Source organism: Silurus aristotelis, assembly GCF_946808225.1.
Source record: "Silurus aristotelis genome assembly, chromosome: 5".
Taxonomy (NCBI): Eukaryota; Metazoa; Chordata; class Actinopteri; order Siluriformes; family Siluridae; genus Silurus; species Silurus aristotelis.
In genome coordinates this window covers 35,066,118-35,084,548 of record NC_139578.1, presented here as the reverse complement: position 1 = coordinate 35,084,548, position 18,431 = coordinate 35,066,118, and the positions used below count along the sequence as shown (strand labels likewise).

Below are 18,431 nucleotides of genomic sequence, written 5' to 3'. Positions count from 1 at the left end.
AAATGAGCTACTGTCTACCTGCTAAACATAGAAAGATGTCCCCCATCAGTCAAATAGAACACAGAATAAACAATAGGTATTTTTATTTATTTATGATGAGATAAAAGTTTTTAATGGGAGCAGCCAAAACGAGATTTGATGAAGGATTGTGTAGTTGTTAGTAGTGTAGAGCTGAGTGAAGGACACATACCTTGTAGTTCTGTTCATTGTCGTCTGCGGAAACAAAAATATTAGTGTTAAAATCGCCTCACAGTGTTGGTTCCTCTGAGCAGATGTGAGGTTACTGATTAATCAATCACTTTAATTATCAAAGACATGAATAAATGATTGAATTTAAGACGCTTGAATTGAAATGTGAAATCTGAATAGAATTACTCATGCATTCTTTTACATGTTGATGGCTGGAAGAAAATAGATATAAACGTTAAATTTAACTAGCTAGCATTTTAACCACGAACTTCAGGCTTTTATATATTTATTACCTCATCAGCATTTTTTTGTTTCCCTCCAACACATACAAAAATGATCCTGTCCGGTGAGGGAGCCTCCTGCCTCACCCGCACGGAGTGCGTCGCCGTCCTACTAACTTCCTACACTGTGTGTCTTGTTTTTCATTCAACTGAAGCGAATTGCACTTCGGCTTCCGCCTCCCTTTCTCGCAGCATAACAAGTGCAAAGTATTCTCAGGATATTTACAAACAGTGCTTGGATATATTTTTATTGTGTTGGCAAATATGTTTTTAAAGGTTTACCCTGCTCGTCTCCAACGGTGGGTTCCCTCTTGAAGGTTTTAGCTCTTGTGGTGTATGGCACATCCGTATTGGGGCGCTTTCCTCTATCCATGGTGCTGAAGTTTTGATTCTGGAGATCTGTATGCTTTGTTGTTTGACTGGTAGTGATGGACACTCCGCTTTTATAGGGTGGATCCTTAACCAGTCTTTTCCATTTGCATATTGTTTACAGGGTGTGTCTGTGTTAACATACTGCATTACCTAAACTGTCTGCACATCTCTGGTCCTCATAGAGATAAACAGCAAACGCAGACTAAAGAAGTGACTTATTCAAGACTTGATGCTGAAATCTGTCTTAAACCTGCAGGCACGGCGGCAGCAGTGTGCGTCTTGCCCACACAATTAAAGGTCGATTTTATTATTTTAGACAAAGAGAAAAATAACACAGAAAACAACAGCATGATTTCTAACTCCTGATTGGGTGGGCAACCTACAGCCAATAAACAATAACCAGTCTGCAGCAGTCCTATCCAAAGCCCCGGCCCTACTGCACAGATTAGATTTTGACTCTTACCTCACACTTTTAGTTTGACATGCTTACAAGCTTTAGCTCCATCTTGGCTTTTTTCTTTTTTCTTTTTTCAAGTTTTTCTACGTTTCTAAGTTTATAATTGTTGTGCAGCAGCTAATTAATTTTTGTTTAATATTACAATTTATTACAATTTATTCCACTGTTGTTACAGCTTTATGCATGTGATTGTGTTTTTTTAAAGTCTATAAACAAAGCCTAAGCCCACATGTGTCTGTAGTGATGCTGCTGTGGGTCACCGGAACTTTCTTTTTACATACTGTATTACATAAGCAGTTCTGGTTCTTTTGTCAACAAACAGCAAAAGCAGACTAAACAGGTGGCTAAATCATGACTCGTTGTTGAAACCTGTTGTTCAGCTGCAGTAATTATGCAATAACACACTTGAGCACTCACAAATTCAGTCCGGTTACTGGTCAGAGCTTTGTGACTGGGTTGTAGTGAGGTATTAATATTGGTATTGTGTATATTTTCTTCTAACATCAAAAAAATTCCTGCAAACATTCACATCACATTCACCTCCACACTGTAAAATCCAATTAGTAAACCTTCATTGAAAGCATGCAAAGCAGTCGCATTTAAAATAATAAGTACAGTAGAATAGGGTATTGAGTGTCCTTGTAACTAATGATTACAAAGTAGAATATACTTCTAGCCAACTAAGAGAAACCATACTAACTCGCATGATGTAAACTTTACTGTTTCCTCAGAAGCATCACCTGACTGCTGTAATTATAACCTGTTTTTTTCTGGTGTGACCTGACTGTTGGACCGGACAGATCCAACAGGCTGGCCATGACAAAAACAAACAGTGGAATCATTTTACACAAACCTGCATTTCCTGCATCAACACATGGGCCAGGGATCATTTTTACTGTACACAAAAATATTTCTGCTAACTAAGAGAAGCCAGTACAAAGCACTTGGCAATATCAAAGTCAGAAACTTCATACATGAGAGAAAAGTCATCCTTAAGCTTGCATTTTCTGGTGTCTTACAGCTAAGGTTTGTTGTAAAATCTTAAAATTGCGAGTGTCATGCACAACCTTTTTAAAAAAAACAAAAACAAAAACTGTGCTTCCCTTCAAAACGCATTGTCCACACATCTACTAGTGGGCCGAAGATTTTTACCATTTGAGTTTAGTGTTCAATAAAATGATGTTTTGGATAAAGTTTGCAGGTTGGAAAGGTTTGCTGCAGTAACTCTCTATGTTCTGAGATTTTGCATTCCAGGAAGTGTATTAACTCATCAGTAAAGTGTGATGACATCACTATCTCTAGAATATCTTTTAGAAGAATCTCGTATCTCCCATGCTTGGTCTCCCTCTGGGATATAGTGTCCTATCATCAATGAAAGGAGCCTCAGGAGAGACCAGTTTTCATGGCCAATGCCCCCGATAGTTCTCTTGGAGATGTGACTCTTTGGAATTATCTGTGGTTGGTCAGCTTTATCAGAAAATGTGTAAGGAAACTTCTTAATAGCCTTATTCAGAGAGTCCAAAGAAATATACTGCTGGGTAAACAAATCCTGAAGACACAGTGACAGTTCTGCTGGCACACCCTCTAAAAAGTCATGCAGGATGTCAGGTGAAAATTCAATTCAATTCAATTCAATTCAATTCATTTTTATTTGTATAGCGCTTTTAACAATGAACATTGTCTCAAAGCAGCTTTACACGGATAATGTGGTGATTAAAAGTAAATATGTTCTTTGTAAGTTCGTTTGTCTCTAATGAGCAACTGTGGCAAGGAAAAACTCCCCGAGATGGCATAAGGAAGAAACCTTGAGAGGAACCAGACTCAAGAGGGAACCCATCCTCATCTGGGTTGCACCGAATGTCCATTGGAAAGCCATTGACCACATGAAAGTGTCTCAGATTTTCACTGAATGGACACCCTCTTTTAACACCATGATGTGTGGCCATAGCAGGGTCATGTACAACATACAAAAACTCATTTTTCTTCTATGTTCAACAAAAATCAGCGTAGTGGTCAACAGAAAAGGCAGAAAAAAGAGAAAAAAGGCAGGAAAAAAAGACAAAAAGGTATTAACACCACGTTAGCATTAGCAGCATTAGCTTAGTAATAGTTTAGTATATTTCTAACAGAAAAAACTCACCAAGATGGTTGGAACGTCATCAGCTACCAAATCTAAATATTTAGTGGTCCACCACAGCACACAGAAGACAAGTCTTTCTCTTCTCTCTTTTTTGGAAGAGTGCTCCACTTGTGCAGTGTTTGTTAGCTAAGTTAATATGAAACAAATGATAGTTAGAGCTATGACAAAAGTATAGTCAAGTCAAGTCAAGTTTATTTGTATAGCACTTTTCACAACAGACATTGTCTCAAAGCAGCTTTACAGAAAACAACAGTGAAGGTGAATGGTGTGCGTTTGTCCCTGATGAGCAGCCGTGGCGACAGTGGCAAGGAAAAACTCCCTTAGATGATATGAGGAAGAAACCTTGAGAGGAACCAGACTCAAAGGGGAACCCATCCTCATATGGGTGACATCAAGAGTTTGGTCATAAATCTTTCATAAATCGTATAACGAACAAATCCACACACAGTTATTATTTGTTTGATAACTTACCTTTACACGAAGAGATCCTCGAAATGTGAAAATGTCTGCACGGCGCGAGACGTCCAATGACTTCTACAGCACATGCGCAGATCTGATTGCTTTTAGGGTTCGTTAGAAAATACTCGCTCTTAGATGCTTAGATGCTAAATCATAAATGATATAAAGTGGCTATTGTTAGTGTTACGATGGTTCTCACACTGGTTCTCTAAACACATTCCTATGTTGTTTGTTCAGTGTCTATAGGATATTTATGATGTGAGTATGTGAGGTATACAGGAAGTCTTTATCTGGGCTCACTTTATATTATGTCTATATTATGTCTTCTTACCCAATCAGGAACAGTTTTAGCGCAGGTTTTTTCCAGTGTGTATATACATGTCCTGCCATGCCCCCTCCTCTGTCAGGGATCCTCCTGCCACGCCCCCTCCGCGGCACTCTCTCAGCTGCTCCTGGCACTAAACGCCGACACCTGTTCCGAATTACCTGGCCCACTTTATAAGTCTCACTCGCTGTCGGATCTACATGATGTTACAGTGATCATTAGCAATGATGCAACAAAATTTCCCTCCTGGGCAGATGTCCGTGTCATGGAAAGGTGACTGAGAAGGTCCCGGAATTCAAGCTACTTTACTTGCATAATGTAATAATTACAATTGAGGAATGTATACATTTTACCTTCACATGTTTAGTATTTGTAAAGTATTTGGTTTTATGTTGATCATGTTATGCAACTTTCTTTTATTATTTGTTTTAAATGTGACATTTGTTTATTGATTATTGCCTGGCAAATAAATGTAAAATTCTTGATTAACTCTGAAATTTCCTGAAATCATTTATATCTGGTTAATTAAGTAAAATCTGTGACCAGGATAGTACAAACTGAAGGCTCATGAACAGATGGAGCATAGAGCACAACGTCTGAGACCTTCTGATTTTTGACTACCACTGAATTTAGCAAGTTATAACTGAGTGACTTAATACAGTATTCTTTATGCATAAGCAAGCATTGGTGGCTTAGAATATCAGTTTACCGTTATATCCTCTGACTAAGATTTGGGCTGCCTCCGTGAGCAGGTATAGTTAGCCGAGCACAAGGTTCTAAGCGACTCCAGGACCATAATAAATGATTAATTGAAAAGACAGAATGCTGAGAATAATCTAGTAAAATTAAAGAAGTACAACCAATAAGGTGATCAGCTTGAATTAGAGGTTTTCAAGTTAAGTTCAAACTGCTTACTGGTCAGAGCTTTGAGACTGGGTTGTCGTGAGGTATTGATATTGGTATTGTGAAAATTTTCTTCTAACGTCAAAAAAGTTCCTGCAAACATCACATTCACCTCCTTCATTTATCTACGGATACATGACTCAACAGGAGTTTAAACATTAGTTTAGCGCCGCCTAGTGGCCTAATTGGAAAATTGTGAATTAAAAGTGCACTCTGAAGGCAGATCTCAGCTGAAGTACACTGGTTATACTATGCTTTCAGCACAACCGTACAGAAAAACCTCCACGTTCACACGATCCTAATATGCACGGTGGTGTTGATGGAGAAGGTGAATATGTAGAACAATGTTTCAGAATATACATTTATATTTATACTTTATTAGTAATAAAGATCTGTACAAAGTGTGTTCCTTTATTATAGTACATTACATCACACACACAAGGTATTGAATGATGACATCACATATAGCAGTGTATGTGAATACATTATAATCAGCTTTCCTGGATGTTAAGAGGCATCATTACAACTCCAACCTCATTAAACTATGCAAATGATTATGCAAATGAGACACACCCACCCACGTCTGGTGTAACAGTTTCAACCCTGAAGTTTTGGCTGGTTTGTTCTTATTGTTCTAAGTAGAACCTTACAACAGAGAAGGTTCTGAGGTAGAACTGCTCTGAAAACATTTTAAATAACGATCAGCAGAGCTACACAACTCTGCAAACACACTATGGTTAAAGGCTGGCATTTTACTCTATTAATACTCCTAATGTCACTATCATTAGCATAAATTTGTATATCTGCAGCTGAACTGTGACATAAGATTAATATTAAAGAACCCTGAAAGGTTCCATGTAGAACCCCCTATTCCACAGCGGTTCCACTCTGAGGAACTTTTTTTGGTCCACAGTTGAAGTGCAGTTTTTGTGATGTCACACGCTAATCTCCAACACTGCTGGTGAAGTTATCATCGAGCTAAAGACCCAGCTAGCTTCAGGTTGTACTGAAGACAGTATGAAGTGTGTTCCTGCCTCCACTCTGCTGTGAGTCCTGGTTTGTGGTTCAGAATCGTAGATGTTATATAAAAAAATAAACATAAACTCTGATAATATTATTTAGGATAAATAAGTAAGATCTTAAGAAGAAGGTGAGGTGTCTACAGGACATCTGGGTGCCAACATAAAAATAAGATTAAATTATTATTGGTGGAAGTGAGATGCTCCTCAGGTCACTGGTTCTCCTGAGCTTTCTGCTCCAGTGCTTTCCGAGCTTCAGCAGGCTTCATCACGTAGTCCTTATACATGGAGTAGATCACACCTGCAACCACATCACATGTTTAAACACACTCATACTCATCATCATCATCATCCCCCCCCCCGATTGTACCCTGAACCTGGATCTGATCATGATCTTCAGACACATAACAACCAGAATGTATCTGCAGTACCGTATCAGGCGTGTGATGTAGTGTTGTGTAGAACGGTACCTAAGGTCATGGCTCCCACCACAAAACCCTGTGCTACCACACGCGTATGGATCAGGTGCACAGACATCTTCATACTGCCCCTGCTCTTCATCTTATACAGCCTGTGGGCCACGATCGCAAAGAACCCCGCCATCCCTGTGGAGACAATCATCTTTATAACCATCATGCTCATCACCAACTCATTCAAAATTATCTCCATCACCACATTCATCACAACCACTATCAACACCTTTTAGATAATCATCTTCATCACAGTCACCGCTATCATGATCATCACCACCACCACCACCACCTTCTAAATGATTACCATCTTCATCACAATCATCACCACTATCAAACTTCATCAACACTTTCTAAATGATCATCACCACATCCATCATGTTCATCATAAACAACTTTAATTTATCTCCATAATCACATTCATCACCAACCCTATTATGAATATCACCATCAGCAGGCTCCAGCCTAGTATTGTGGTTCTATCTGATGACCACCTTCCTGTATGACAAGTCAACCATGTAAATAGTGGAGAGGAAGTTCTCACCGATGGGGACGAATGGGTTCTCCTTGGCCTTCCTGAGGAACTTGGACTCCTCATAATCATCAAACGATACGATGGACATTTTGATGGACTGGAAGGAGGAAAGATCAAATAAATTCATGAGACTTTTATTTGTGTAGCACTTTTAACACTGTACATTGTCCTGCAGGAGCTCCAGATATAAGGTTAGGAAGTCAGTTAGTTTATTCCAATACACAAACTGAACATGTTTTTAAATTGTATTATATACCAATGTCCAGGGGTCGACCAATTCATCAGTTCTGCTGATTAATCGCTAACTTCTGTTGCTCGAGCAACTGAGACCTGCCGCTGCCATTATACAGTACGAGTGCCCTCTAGAGGTGAATCACTGACACTACATGCTATTGATTGAAGTGTGATTTATTTGAAGTGTTTGTTTCAGTTTTTATTTGACCTCAATACTGTATTTTAATATAATGAATATATTCATATTTATTTTATTTAGCACATTTTCATGATTCAGTACTGTTTTACATGGATCATTATATTAGTTTGTAATTTATTCAGTATATGTTTATAAAACTATCAGTTGATTAATCGGTTATGGTAAAGTGTGATTCAACCTGGATATCGGTCAAATCCACTCAGTTCACCTTTAAAGCACCAGAACTTTTATTTATTGATTTATTTACACGATTCTCACTCAATAAACATTAAATCTGTTACTACAGCAGCTGGGAAAGTGTCGAGTCTGTTATGGTTTTTGAGTCATGTTCATGTTGTGTTTGTTTCTATAGTAAAAGACGATAAAACACACAGTAAGTGGACAGTGAACGAGTGGAGAAAAGTTCTGTGGCGTGTAAGTGAGAACTTCAGCTATGTTCTCCTCAGTAAGAAGCAGGATGTCCTGGAGGGTGGATCTCTGTACAGTCCACCCTGAACATGTCTCTCCTATACCCCCACAAACATTTATCTCAAATAACTTCATGTTCACAAACCACTCTGACACTGGAGACTCCTTCATCAGGTGGAGTATAAACATCTCCTTACACAGGAACCTGAGCTGCAGTATTACACAGTGACAGATTTATATACAACTGCTGAATTAGTACACAATATATATATGTGTGTGTGTGTGTGTGTGTGTGTGTTTTGTAAATATCTGGATAAAATGAATAAAGTTATTGATGGTCAAAGTTGCTTGACCTTCATCAATAACTTCATTTATTTTTATCCCTCAAATGAACGTGTGTGTGTGTGTGTGTGTGTGTGTGTGTGTGTGTGTGTGTGTGTGTGTGTGTGTGTGTGTGAGTGTGTGAGTGTGTAGTTAAATCCTGTCAGGATGTTAGCCTGATGCTAATCTCTCCCTCAGACCGGTTTTTCCTCCAATATAAACGACATTTATTAACCAGAATATCCGCCATTTTGTGTAAAAAAAAAATACCCTTCCAACGGTAAAGAGCTCTTTAAATGAGTAATGTGAGGTATAAAGTATAATAAATGATGTAATAAATAAATAAAGAGCTCAAAACTGACCTTCAACTCTGAGATGTTTCTCCTTCAGCTCCCGCTTCACTTCTGTTACAGGCGCGCGACCTGCAGCACGAGGACACCGGCATAGGTGACGTAATGACGCACAGCGTGATGACGCACAAGGCATGACTAGGCACTCTGACACTGAGGTGCGTTCAAGTGCTGCGCGATTTTTAGGGTTTATTAGGAGGCGTTTACAAAGAGACCGATTTTTCCTGTGGTGTATTTTATACCAAAACATGATTCAGTTCATCCAAAATACACATAATACTCCTTTATCATGTATTTTTTTTATTATATACCCATGCCTACACTCCTTTCTCCTCATATACCCCATGTTTAAAGAAATCTGATTTATTTATTGCATGAAAATAATATAAACATCACATCGGTTATTACAGAGAATAGTGTGGAGTCTTTCATGGTTCTTTACGTTCATTTTGTTTCTTTAGCAAAAGACAGAAACACAGTAATGTAGAAGTGAACATGAGAGAAGATGTGATCAGACTCCCTCACCCCCACACTCACACATGGAGGTGGAAGATTAATGGTTTGGGGTTGTTTTGGAGCAGAGAAGGTTTTGAAAGGTTCTGGAAAGTGAAAGGGAACCAACATGTCTCCATTCCACAATTTAACACCATGTAGTTCCGTCTGGACTGCAGCTCATTGGAAGCGACTTCACCGTACAACAAGACGATGATCTGAAGAGCATCTGAGTTCTGTATCTGTTATCATGGAACCACCTGCCCAGTCATTACACCTACTGAACTGCTCTGGGATGAAGAGGAGGATTTAAAGTAATAATAAAGTGGAACATCTGGACATTTCTAGATTAGTTTGGTCAAAGAAAATCTCAATGGCATTACATTATAGAGTTTGTTGTTTAGAATAAAAAGGCACATGCAGGAGTTTCTCAAACACTATAAAACACAGAGTTTCCACACACAAACTGTAGATTATGAAACAGTAGTGTATTTATATGAAAGTATGTGTTTTTGTTACTAAATATTTTGTGGAGTGTGAAACGATGAAGTGTGTGTGTTACGTTATGTGTCGACCCATCACACACTTTTTCATTCACACTAACACAAATAATAATATAATATAAAATATAATCATAATATAATAAATACTATGTAGTAAAATAATGAAGTATTTCGACAGGGACTGTGTGTAAGGTAATAATGCAAAGTGAACAAAAGCGTTCCTCCAGTCAGACGAGTGTAAATCTCACACTAACAATACACCAGCTTTATGCTAAATCATGCTGACTCTGCAAACAACTACGAACCCTACAACTGTTAATAACGCTGTAATTACACATTGGCAGATTTCAGCCACATTTCTATGAGAACAACATGGTGTAGATGTTACTGTGGTGCAGAAATGTGTTTCTAGAACAGAAGGTAATGGTTAATATCCAACAAAAAAAGATGAACCGGATTGGATGTTGCACTTGAAGGCAGCTCACACTCAGGTACTGGAACATGCGGTTCTCTGTGGTTACGTCATGGCACATGCAAGCACGTGTGTGTGTGTGTGTGTGTGTGTGTGTGTGCGCGTGTGCGAGAGAGTGAACCATCATTACATTGCAAATTTATAATAACGTCTACATGTATATACAAAACCCTGTGGTTAAGTGATGGCACGTGCAGCACGTCTCTGTGTGTGTGTGTGTGTGTGTGTGTGTGTGTGTGTGTGTATTTATTATAAATCTTTGTATGTTACATATATGTTATGATACGGATCTTCCTAACTCTCAAGGCATGAACCAGTTCATTCAACACGATTTCGCCACACTAAACAAACCTCAAACATTTCAGTCCAAAACATCTCTTCTGCCCTGAGATAACCCACAAAACCAACCTTTGTCTGGAGAACACCATGGAGGTCAATCCAGCACACTTTTACGCTAAAACCTATCCTCAGGATTCAGGGGTCTGTTAGAGAAATCCATGTGATGTGATCTTACAGAAGATGAGGAGGACCAAGTGACAAATCAGGACATGGTTCAGATTTCAAGGACACAATAAGAGTTTATTCAGAGAGCAAATAATATACACCAAAACATAAACATGTATCTAAAATGCTTTTTAAACAGAGAATCTCCAGGCATGTTGCTGTAGATGGAACGTTATAAGGGTCAGAGATAGTAAGACCATCGGGACTGAGCAGAAACCCAGATAAGTAAGGAATGTAAACAGACAGAGAGGATAATTAGGGTGGAATCAAGAACATTAACTTGATATACAACACAACACTGTATAGTGTATACACACTGTGGTGAAACAGTTCTTAAGAATTTATCTGATCCAGTAATGTTCCTCAGCACCTCCTTCTGTCAGCCTCATTAATAAATACACTTTATGATGAAAAGTATTGTGACTTTTACACCCATATGTGCTTCCTCCCTGTTAGCACAAAAGTATTAGCACAAAATTGGAAACATACAACAGTACAGGACGTCTATGGATGTTCTAGCATGATGTTCAAAAAGAAGCACAGTCCTGAACAAATAAAAAGCTCCTCCATAACCGTGGGTTCTGTAAGAGGAAGCTCCGCCCCCTGCTCAAGTCACAATTACAGGAATTAATGGTGCACCTGAAGGAAGAACATAATCAGGTTCTGGAACATACAGCTGCCTGTGGTTACTGGTTACATCATGACACGTGCAGCACGTCTTTCTGTGTGTGTGTGTGTGTGTCTGTGTGTGTGTGTGTGAGATAAACAAATTATCTGTATTATACTATACACAGACAAATTCAGTTAAAAAAGTTAAGAACAAACAGACCTGAACACACACACACACACACACACACACACACACACACACACACACACACACACACACACACACACACACACACACACACACACACACACACACAGAGTCAGTGTAATGTAGGAACAAGGTTAGATGTGTCCAGGTGTGTTCTTGGTCTTTATCTCCTGTAGGAGAAGCTGATGCAGGCTGACACCTGCTTTAATGTGTGAACAGATCCAGGTGCTGATCCACAATGAGTTCAGTGAAGAACATTTATGAAACTAAATAAACACAATCCACAGCAGGAAACTAATGAATGATGCAGCTTACATATTTGCTTTCATGGTTCAGTGTGTGCATGGGGGAAAGGCGGTAGCAGCGCCCCCTCCTGTCAGGGTTTTTAACTTTTATAAACTCTATAAAGTTATTTTCTTTTACACAGACAGAGGGCACAAATTCACAGAAATAAACATCAACACAGTCCTGAACACACATATACACACTAATATATATATATAGCATTCACAGTGCCTCACTTTTTCCACATTTTGTTATGTTACAGCTTTTTTCCAAAATGGACTAAATGTTTTTTTTTTCCTCAAAATTCTACAAACAAAACCCGATTATGACAACGTGAAAGAAGTTCAATGGAGTTGAAGGATGGGTTCTGTCTGGACCACTCAGGGACATTCACAGAGTCGTCCTGTAGACACTCCTTTGTTATCTTGGATGTGTGCTGAGGGTCATTGTCCTGTTGGAAGATGAACTGTTGCCCCAGTCTGAGGTCCAGAGCGTTCTGGAGCAGGTTTTCAACTAAGACGTCTCTGTACATTGCCACATTCATCTTTCCTTCGATCCTGACCAGTCTCCAAGTTCCTGCCGCTAAAAAACATCCCCGCAGCATTATGCTGCCACCACCATGCTTCACTGTAGGGATGGTATTGGCCAGGTGATTAGAGGTGCCTGGTTTCCTCCAGACATGACGCTCGGCATTCTGGCCAGAGAATTTTGTTTCTCATTGTCTGAGAGTTCTTCATGTGCCTTTTGGCAAACTTCAGGTGGGCTGTCATGTGTCTTTTATTGAGGAGTGGCTTTTGCCTGTCCATACAGGCCCGATTAGTGAAGTGCTGCAGAGATGGTTGTTCTTCTGGAAGGTTCTTCCCTCTCCACAGAGAAACACTGGAGCTCTTTCAGAGTGACCATTGGGTTCTTGGTCACCTCCCTGACTAAGGCCCTTTTCCTCTAATCGCTCAGTTTGGTGAGCAGCTTCGTTTTAAAAATAGTCCTGGTAGTTCCAAACATCTTCCATTTACACATGTTGGAGGTGACTGTGCTCATTGGGACCTTCAATTCTGCAGAAATGTCTCCTTCCCCAGATCTGTGCCTCGATACAATCTTGTCTCTGAGGTCTACAGACAATTCCTTGGTCTTCATGACTTGGTTTGTGCTCTGGCATGCACTGTAACTGTGGGACCTTCTATAAACAAGTGTGTGTCTTTCCAAATCATGTCCAATCAACTGAATTTACCACAGGTGGACTTTAATCAAGTTGTAGAAACATCTAAAAAATGATCAGTGGAAACAGGATGCACCTGAGCTCAATTCTGTGTGTCATATCAAAGGCTGTGAAAACTATGCTTACAAAAATAACCAAAAAATAAAAAAAATTACAGGAATTATGAAATCCTGCCAGACAGATTTACGATATGTGAAGGAAATTCCTACAGATTTTAGGCTTCAGTACAACAGAAACATACTGCAATATTCAGCACACTTTACAGAAGTATGTGCAGGACAAACAGCACAGGAATTTTCAGGATTTATTTCACCTTCAGAATAAAAATATGTATTTAAAAAGTTATTTTTCTATAATTTCAAATAAATAAATAATTGACCCACAGATTTTGGATTTGGCAGGATAGGATATATAAATTCTGGAAAATAACATTTCCAGTAGTTTTATGCATACAATTTTTATTCCAATTAAAATAAAAATTTTGATATAACAGGTACTGCTGCTACCAATCAGTTCAATAAATAATAGTATCAGGACTTTTTATATTTAAAATTATTATAAATTATTATTAGATAAAAATGACTGTCACGATTGAGAATTTCATACCGGATCGGTCGAGGCCCGGGTTACCAAAGACCGCCACAGGTATCGTTAGCCAACAGGGTACCGGTGTAAATTGTGCTGCTGTTGGCTGAAGGAGGAGAAGGAGAGGAGGAAGACGTCTACAGAGACAGCAGGGAAAGGAGAAGTGGAGGAGAGTGGAGGTTCGGGTTGGTACTTTAAATGTTGGTACTATGACTGGTAAAGGGAGAGAGGGAGCTGATATGATGGAGAGGAGAAAGGTAGATATGTTGTGTGTTCAGGAGACCAAGTGGAAAGGGAGTAAGAGCAGGAACATTGGAGGTGTTTAAACTGTTTTATCATGGTGTGGATGGAAAGAGAAATGGTGTAGGGGTGATTCTGAAGGAAGAGTACAGTAAGAGTGTAGTGGAGGTGAAGAGAGTTTCTGATAGGGTGATGATCGTGAAGGTGGAAGTTGAAGGGATGATGATAAATGTCATCAGTGCTTATGCTCCACAAGTTGGCTGTGAGATGGAGGAGAAGGAAAGATTCTGGAGTGAATTAGATGAAGTGGTAGATGGTGTACCTAGGAAAGAACGATTGGTGATTGGGGCAGACTTTAATGGGCATGTAGGTGAAGGGAACAGAGGTGATGAGGAGGTGATGGGTAGGTATGGCCTAAAGGAGAGGAATGTGGAAGGGCAGATGGTGGTAGATTTTGCTAAAAGGATGGAAATGGCAGTGGTGACACTTATTTTAAGAAGAAAGAGAATCATAGGGTGACGTATAAGAGTGGAGGAAGGTGCACACAGGTGGACTATGTGCTATGTAGGACATGCAACCTAAAGGAGATTGGAGACTGTAAGGTGTTGGCGGAGGACAGTGTAGCTAGACAGCATCGGATGGTGGTCTGTAGGATGGTTTTGGAGGTGAAGAAGAAGAGGAGGAGAGTGAGGACTGACAGAAGAATAAGATGGTGGAAACTGAAGGAGGAAGAGTGTAGTGTGAGGTTCAGGGAAGAGGTCAGACAGGAGCTCGGTGGTGGTGAAGAGGTGCCGGATGATTGGGAAACTACTGCAGGAGTGATGAGGGAGGCAGCTAGAAAAGTACTTGGTGTGACATGGAAATAGAAAGGAAGATAAAAAGACGTGGTGTTGGAATGAGGAAGTGCAGGAGAGCAGAAGGAGAAAGAGGTTGGAGAAACAGAATTGGGATCGACAGAGTGATGAGAAAAGTAGGCAGGAGTACAAGGAGATGCGGCAGCAGGTGAAGAGGGATGTGGTGAAAGCCAAGGAAAAGGCATATAAGGAGCTGTAGGAGAGGTTGGACACTAAGGAAGGAAAAAAAGGATTTGTAGCGATTGGCCAGGCAGAGGAACCGAGCTGGGAAGGATGTACTGCAAGTTAGAGCAGTAAAGGATGGAAATGGAAATGTGTTGACTAGTGAGGAGAGTGTGTTGAGAAGATGGAGGGAGTATTTTGAGCAGCTGATGAATGAGGAAAATCAGAGAGAGAGAAGGTTGGATGATGTGAAGATGTGAAGCAGGATGTGAATAGGATTAGTAAGGAGGAAGTGAGAGCAGAGATTAAGAGGATGAGAAGTGGAAAGTCTGTTGGACCAGATGACATACGAAGCATGGAGATGTTTAGGAGAGATGGCAGTGGAGTTTTTAACCAGATTGTTTAACAAGATTCTGGAAGGTGAGAAGATGCCTGAGGAATGGAGAAGGAGTGTGCTGGTACTGATCTTTAAGCATAAGGGAGATGTGCAGACCTGCAGTAACTACGAGGGGAATTAAGTTGATCAGTCACACCATGGAGTTATGGTAAAAGAGTAGTGGAAGCCAGGCTGAGAGAAGAGGTGACCATCTGTGAGCAACAGTATGGTTTCATGCCAAGGAAGAGCACCACACACTCAAAAAATTCTTATTATTAGGGTAATATTAATCTTTGCCATGCTGTTTGTCTTTGTCTGGCAGGAGGACGGCAGTGATCGGATATTAGTAGGCCATTCCTAGAGGTAATATTTCTAGAACACATCTAGATCTAGAATTGTTGCTTTCCACAAAGTTGCCGAGGCTGAAAATTCGTTAACAGCCTGAAATTAAGTTACAGTACAGAGGTTTTCCAAGAGGGGTTCTACTTAAAATAGGCCTCGTAAGGTTCCCTCAAAGAAGTAGAGTCCTCGCACTGTGCGTCAGGTGCTGAATTGCTGCATCATTGCTTTAGAGGTTGCAAAAGCAGAAGCTTCACTTGTCAGTGCTCAGACCATACTCTACACACTGCAACAAGTGGGTTTGCGGGCCATTGTCCCAGAAGGAGCCTCTTCTGAAGCTGCTCATAAGAAAACCCACAAACAGTTTGCTGAAGACGACCTGTCCAAGAGCATGAATTTCTGGAACCATGTCCTGTGATGAGACTAAGATAAACTTGTCTGGCTCAGATGGGGTCCAGCATGTGTGGCGACGACCTGGTGAGAAGTACGAAGAAAATTGTGTCTTGCGTACAGTCAAACATGGTGGTGGTAGCATCATATGCCATGGTTCATTGCGAGAAACATTCCAACATGTACTGTGACATTTTGCTGCACCTGAGGCACAGTGCGAGGACTCGACTTCTATTCCAAGTAGAACCCGTTTTGGAAAAACTCTGTGCCGTAACTCAATTTCAGGGTGTTACTGAATCTGCAACCTGGATAGTTCACGGCTTTTCATTTGGAACCAGACTGTTATAATGAAACAGTATACACCAGAGTTGTGTTTTTGCACCTGCAACAATTGGAATAACTCTGACCTCAAAAATTTTTGTGAATCTTTTCCATAGCAGAAATTGAAAAATTCTCCGGATTTTTGACCATTTTTGGATGTCTTGTACTTAGTCGCTAGGATTGACAAACTTGACTTTTGTAAAAACATTACAGTGGGATAATCTGTATGATGCTACTTAAAGTTTTAGATGTACAGGAAAGCGCTAACTTATGCTCATTTTACATTGTTCAGAATGTCTCCATCGAGAAAAAAACGTGAATGCATCCTGAAAGCCCTTACTGTCTTCCTGAATGAAGACCATCAAACCTTGTGAAGGAGTGTATGGTAAGTAGGGCTGGGCGATAAATCGATTTTATCGATTAACTCGAATGTGTAGTTTACATCGATCTGTTTTAATTAAAATCGGTTTTCTCATTAATGTCCGCTGATGCTCCCCTCTGGGCTCCCATAGTTTCGAACAAACTTAGCCCCCTCCCCCCTCCCCCGCGCGTTTGAGATACACAAACAACACTGCAGCGAGCAGAGAAGAACTCGTTCCCAAGTAAAGTTAAGTAGCCGCATGTTGAAAATACACGGTTAAGCAGCCGCACTTTGTTTAGTGTTGCGTGTCCGATCGTACACTTACCGTACGGGTGGTGGAAGCGACCAAAATACATGTAAAGACGCTTCAGAACGGCGTTTCCGCTAAGAAACAGAAAAATCAGAGCATTTAAATCACCATATTCAAACACTTATAAACAGTCATTTTACTGTGGAGCTTTTAAGAAAAGTAAAGGCAAAATCACTCCAAGCATCACTGCATTTTTAACCATGTTCCACATTCAAACACTCATAAAACATTTTTCTTTATAGGTTTGATCAATCTTTCAAATTATTTTTATTTACAGTGTCCCTGTCTATTACTCTCTTAAATTTGATCTCATTTTACTGTGGAGTTTTGGAGAAAAGTAAAGGTAAAAATCACTTAAAACCTCAGGTGCATTTTCAATCATGTTCCACATTTAAACACTCATAAAACATTTTTCTTTGTAGGTTTGCTCATTTTATGTTATGTTACGTTCTATTTTCACAATTTACAAAGGCAGGGCGCCAGCTTGTATTTTTGGCTTGTTGTTTCTGATTGCACTTTAACCCAAAGTGGGTTATAATCCCATAAGCATAAATAAACTTTATTTAATAAAGCTAAAACTTAAAAAAAAAAATTTTGTCATATGCAGATTGATTTTAAGCAGGGGGGGAAAAACCGATTTAAATCACAAATCGTTAAAGTGATTTTTTTTTTAGGCCATATCGCCCAGCCCTAATGGTAAGTCATTAACATTTTTCTGAAACATATTTTATGTTTCTGTGCAACAAACCTTCTCTCACCCTCGATCTGTTGGTAATTCTCTTTTTTTTTTTTTTTTTTTTTTAATGTTCAACTTTATTTTCATTAAAAAATCCTTCCTTAGCATGAATAACAGCTTTACACACAAGTTATTCCTCGCTAGCTGGTCATCCCAAATAATTATTTAATAGTCAGGTGACTGGGCAGGTATAAATTAAAACAATTAGTGTTTTTCTTTTTTCTTTTTTTTTTTTTTCTTTCAATTCTTTTTATTGAAAAATCAACAATTACAAATACAAAAATGTAAACATAAATTCTCAACTTTCCTTTTTTTAACAAACAAAGAAGAAACACCCCCACCCCCCAAAACACAAACAAACCCCCAGACAAAGACACATACATGCGCACGCACACACCCCCCACATCCCCCTGCTTAAACAACTGAAGAAACAAAATAAAGGTCATGCATACAGTCCAATTTTGACCAATTTAGATCCTTAAGCAGGTAGCACCCGTAGTCTCCTAAAATAAGAAATAACAGGTTGCCACTTGCAAAAAAAAGTGCCAGTAGAACCCCTCAGTGTATATTTTATTTTCTCCAAATTAAGAAAAAACATTAAGTCTTTAAACCACCGAGAGATGGAAGGACATCCTCTTGTATGCAACATCTGGCCAATAAAGATGAGAAAGCTAAAACATATTTGTGTACAGAACTCAGTGATACCGACTCGTTGGTAACCCCAAATATAGCAATCAGTGGGCATGGCGTCAACTGCACTCCAAATATCGAGGACATAATGCTGAAAAAACCTGTCCAGAATGCAT

At 39.5% G+C, this 18,431-nt stretch overlaps 2 protein-coding genes across 2 annotated transcripts in view; both read right to left on the bottom strand.

Moving 5' to 3' along the window:
* The window catches only part of LOC310726993 (deoxynucleoside triphosphate triphosphohydrolase SAMHD1-like), a 12,425-nt gene extending 11,545 nt beyond the window's left edge, over positions 1-880 (bottom strand). Inside the window, exons 1-2 of the mRNA XM_083543024.1 lie at positions 753-880; positions 191-213 (exon numbers count right to left, since the gene is read on the bottom strand). Coding sequence (XP_083399150.1) covers positions 191-213; positions 753-843 — 114 coding nt within the window. The 5' untranslated portion in view covers positions 844-880. The remainder of the gene's footprint in view (positions 1-190; positions 214-752) is intronic.
* A 4,603-nt stretch (positions 881-5,483) lies between these two features.
* Positions 5,484-8,805, bottom strand: higd1a (HIG1 hypoxia inducible domain family, member 1A). The gene is made up of 4 exons (XM_083543012.1): positions 8,675-8,805; positions 7,160-7,247; positions 6,616-6,750; positions 5,484-6,446 (listed from the first exon to the last, which is right to left on the bottom strand). The coding sequence occupies exons 2-4, from the start codon at positions 7,236-7,238 to the stop codon at positions 6,358-6,360; spliced, it is 303 nt and encodes a 100-aa protein (XP_083399138.1). The 5' UTR covers positions 7,239-7,247; positions 8,675-8,805; the 3' UTR covers positions 5,484-6,357.
* Between the last annotated feature and the right edge of the window lie 9,626 nt (positions 8,806-18,431).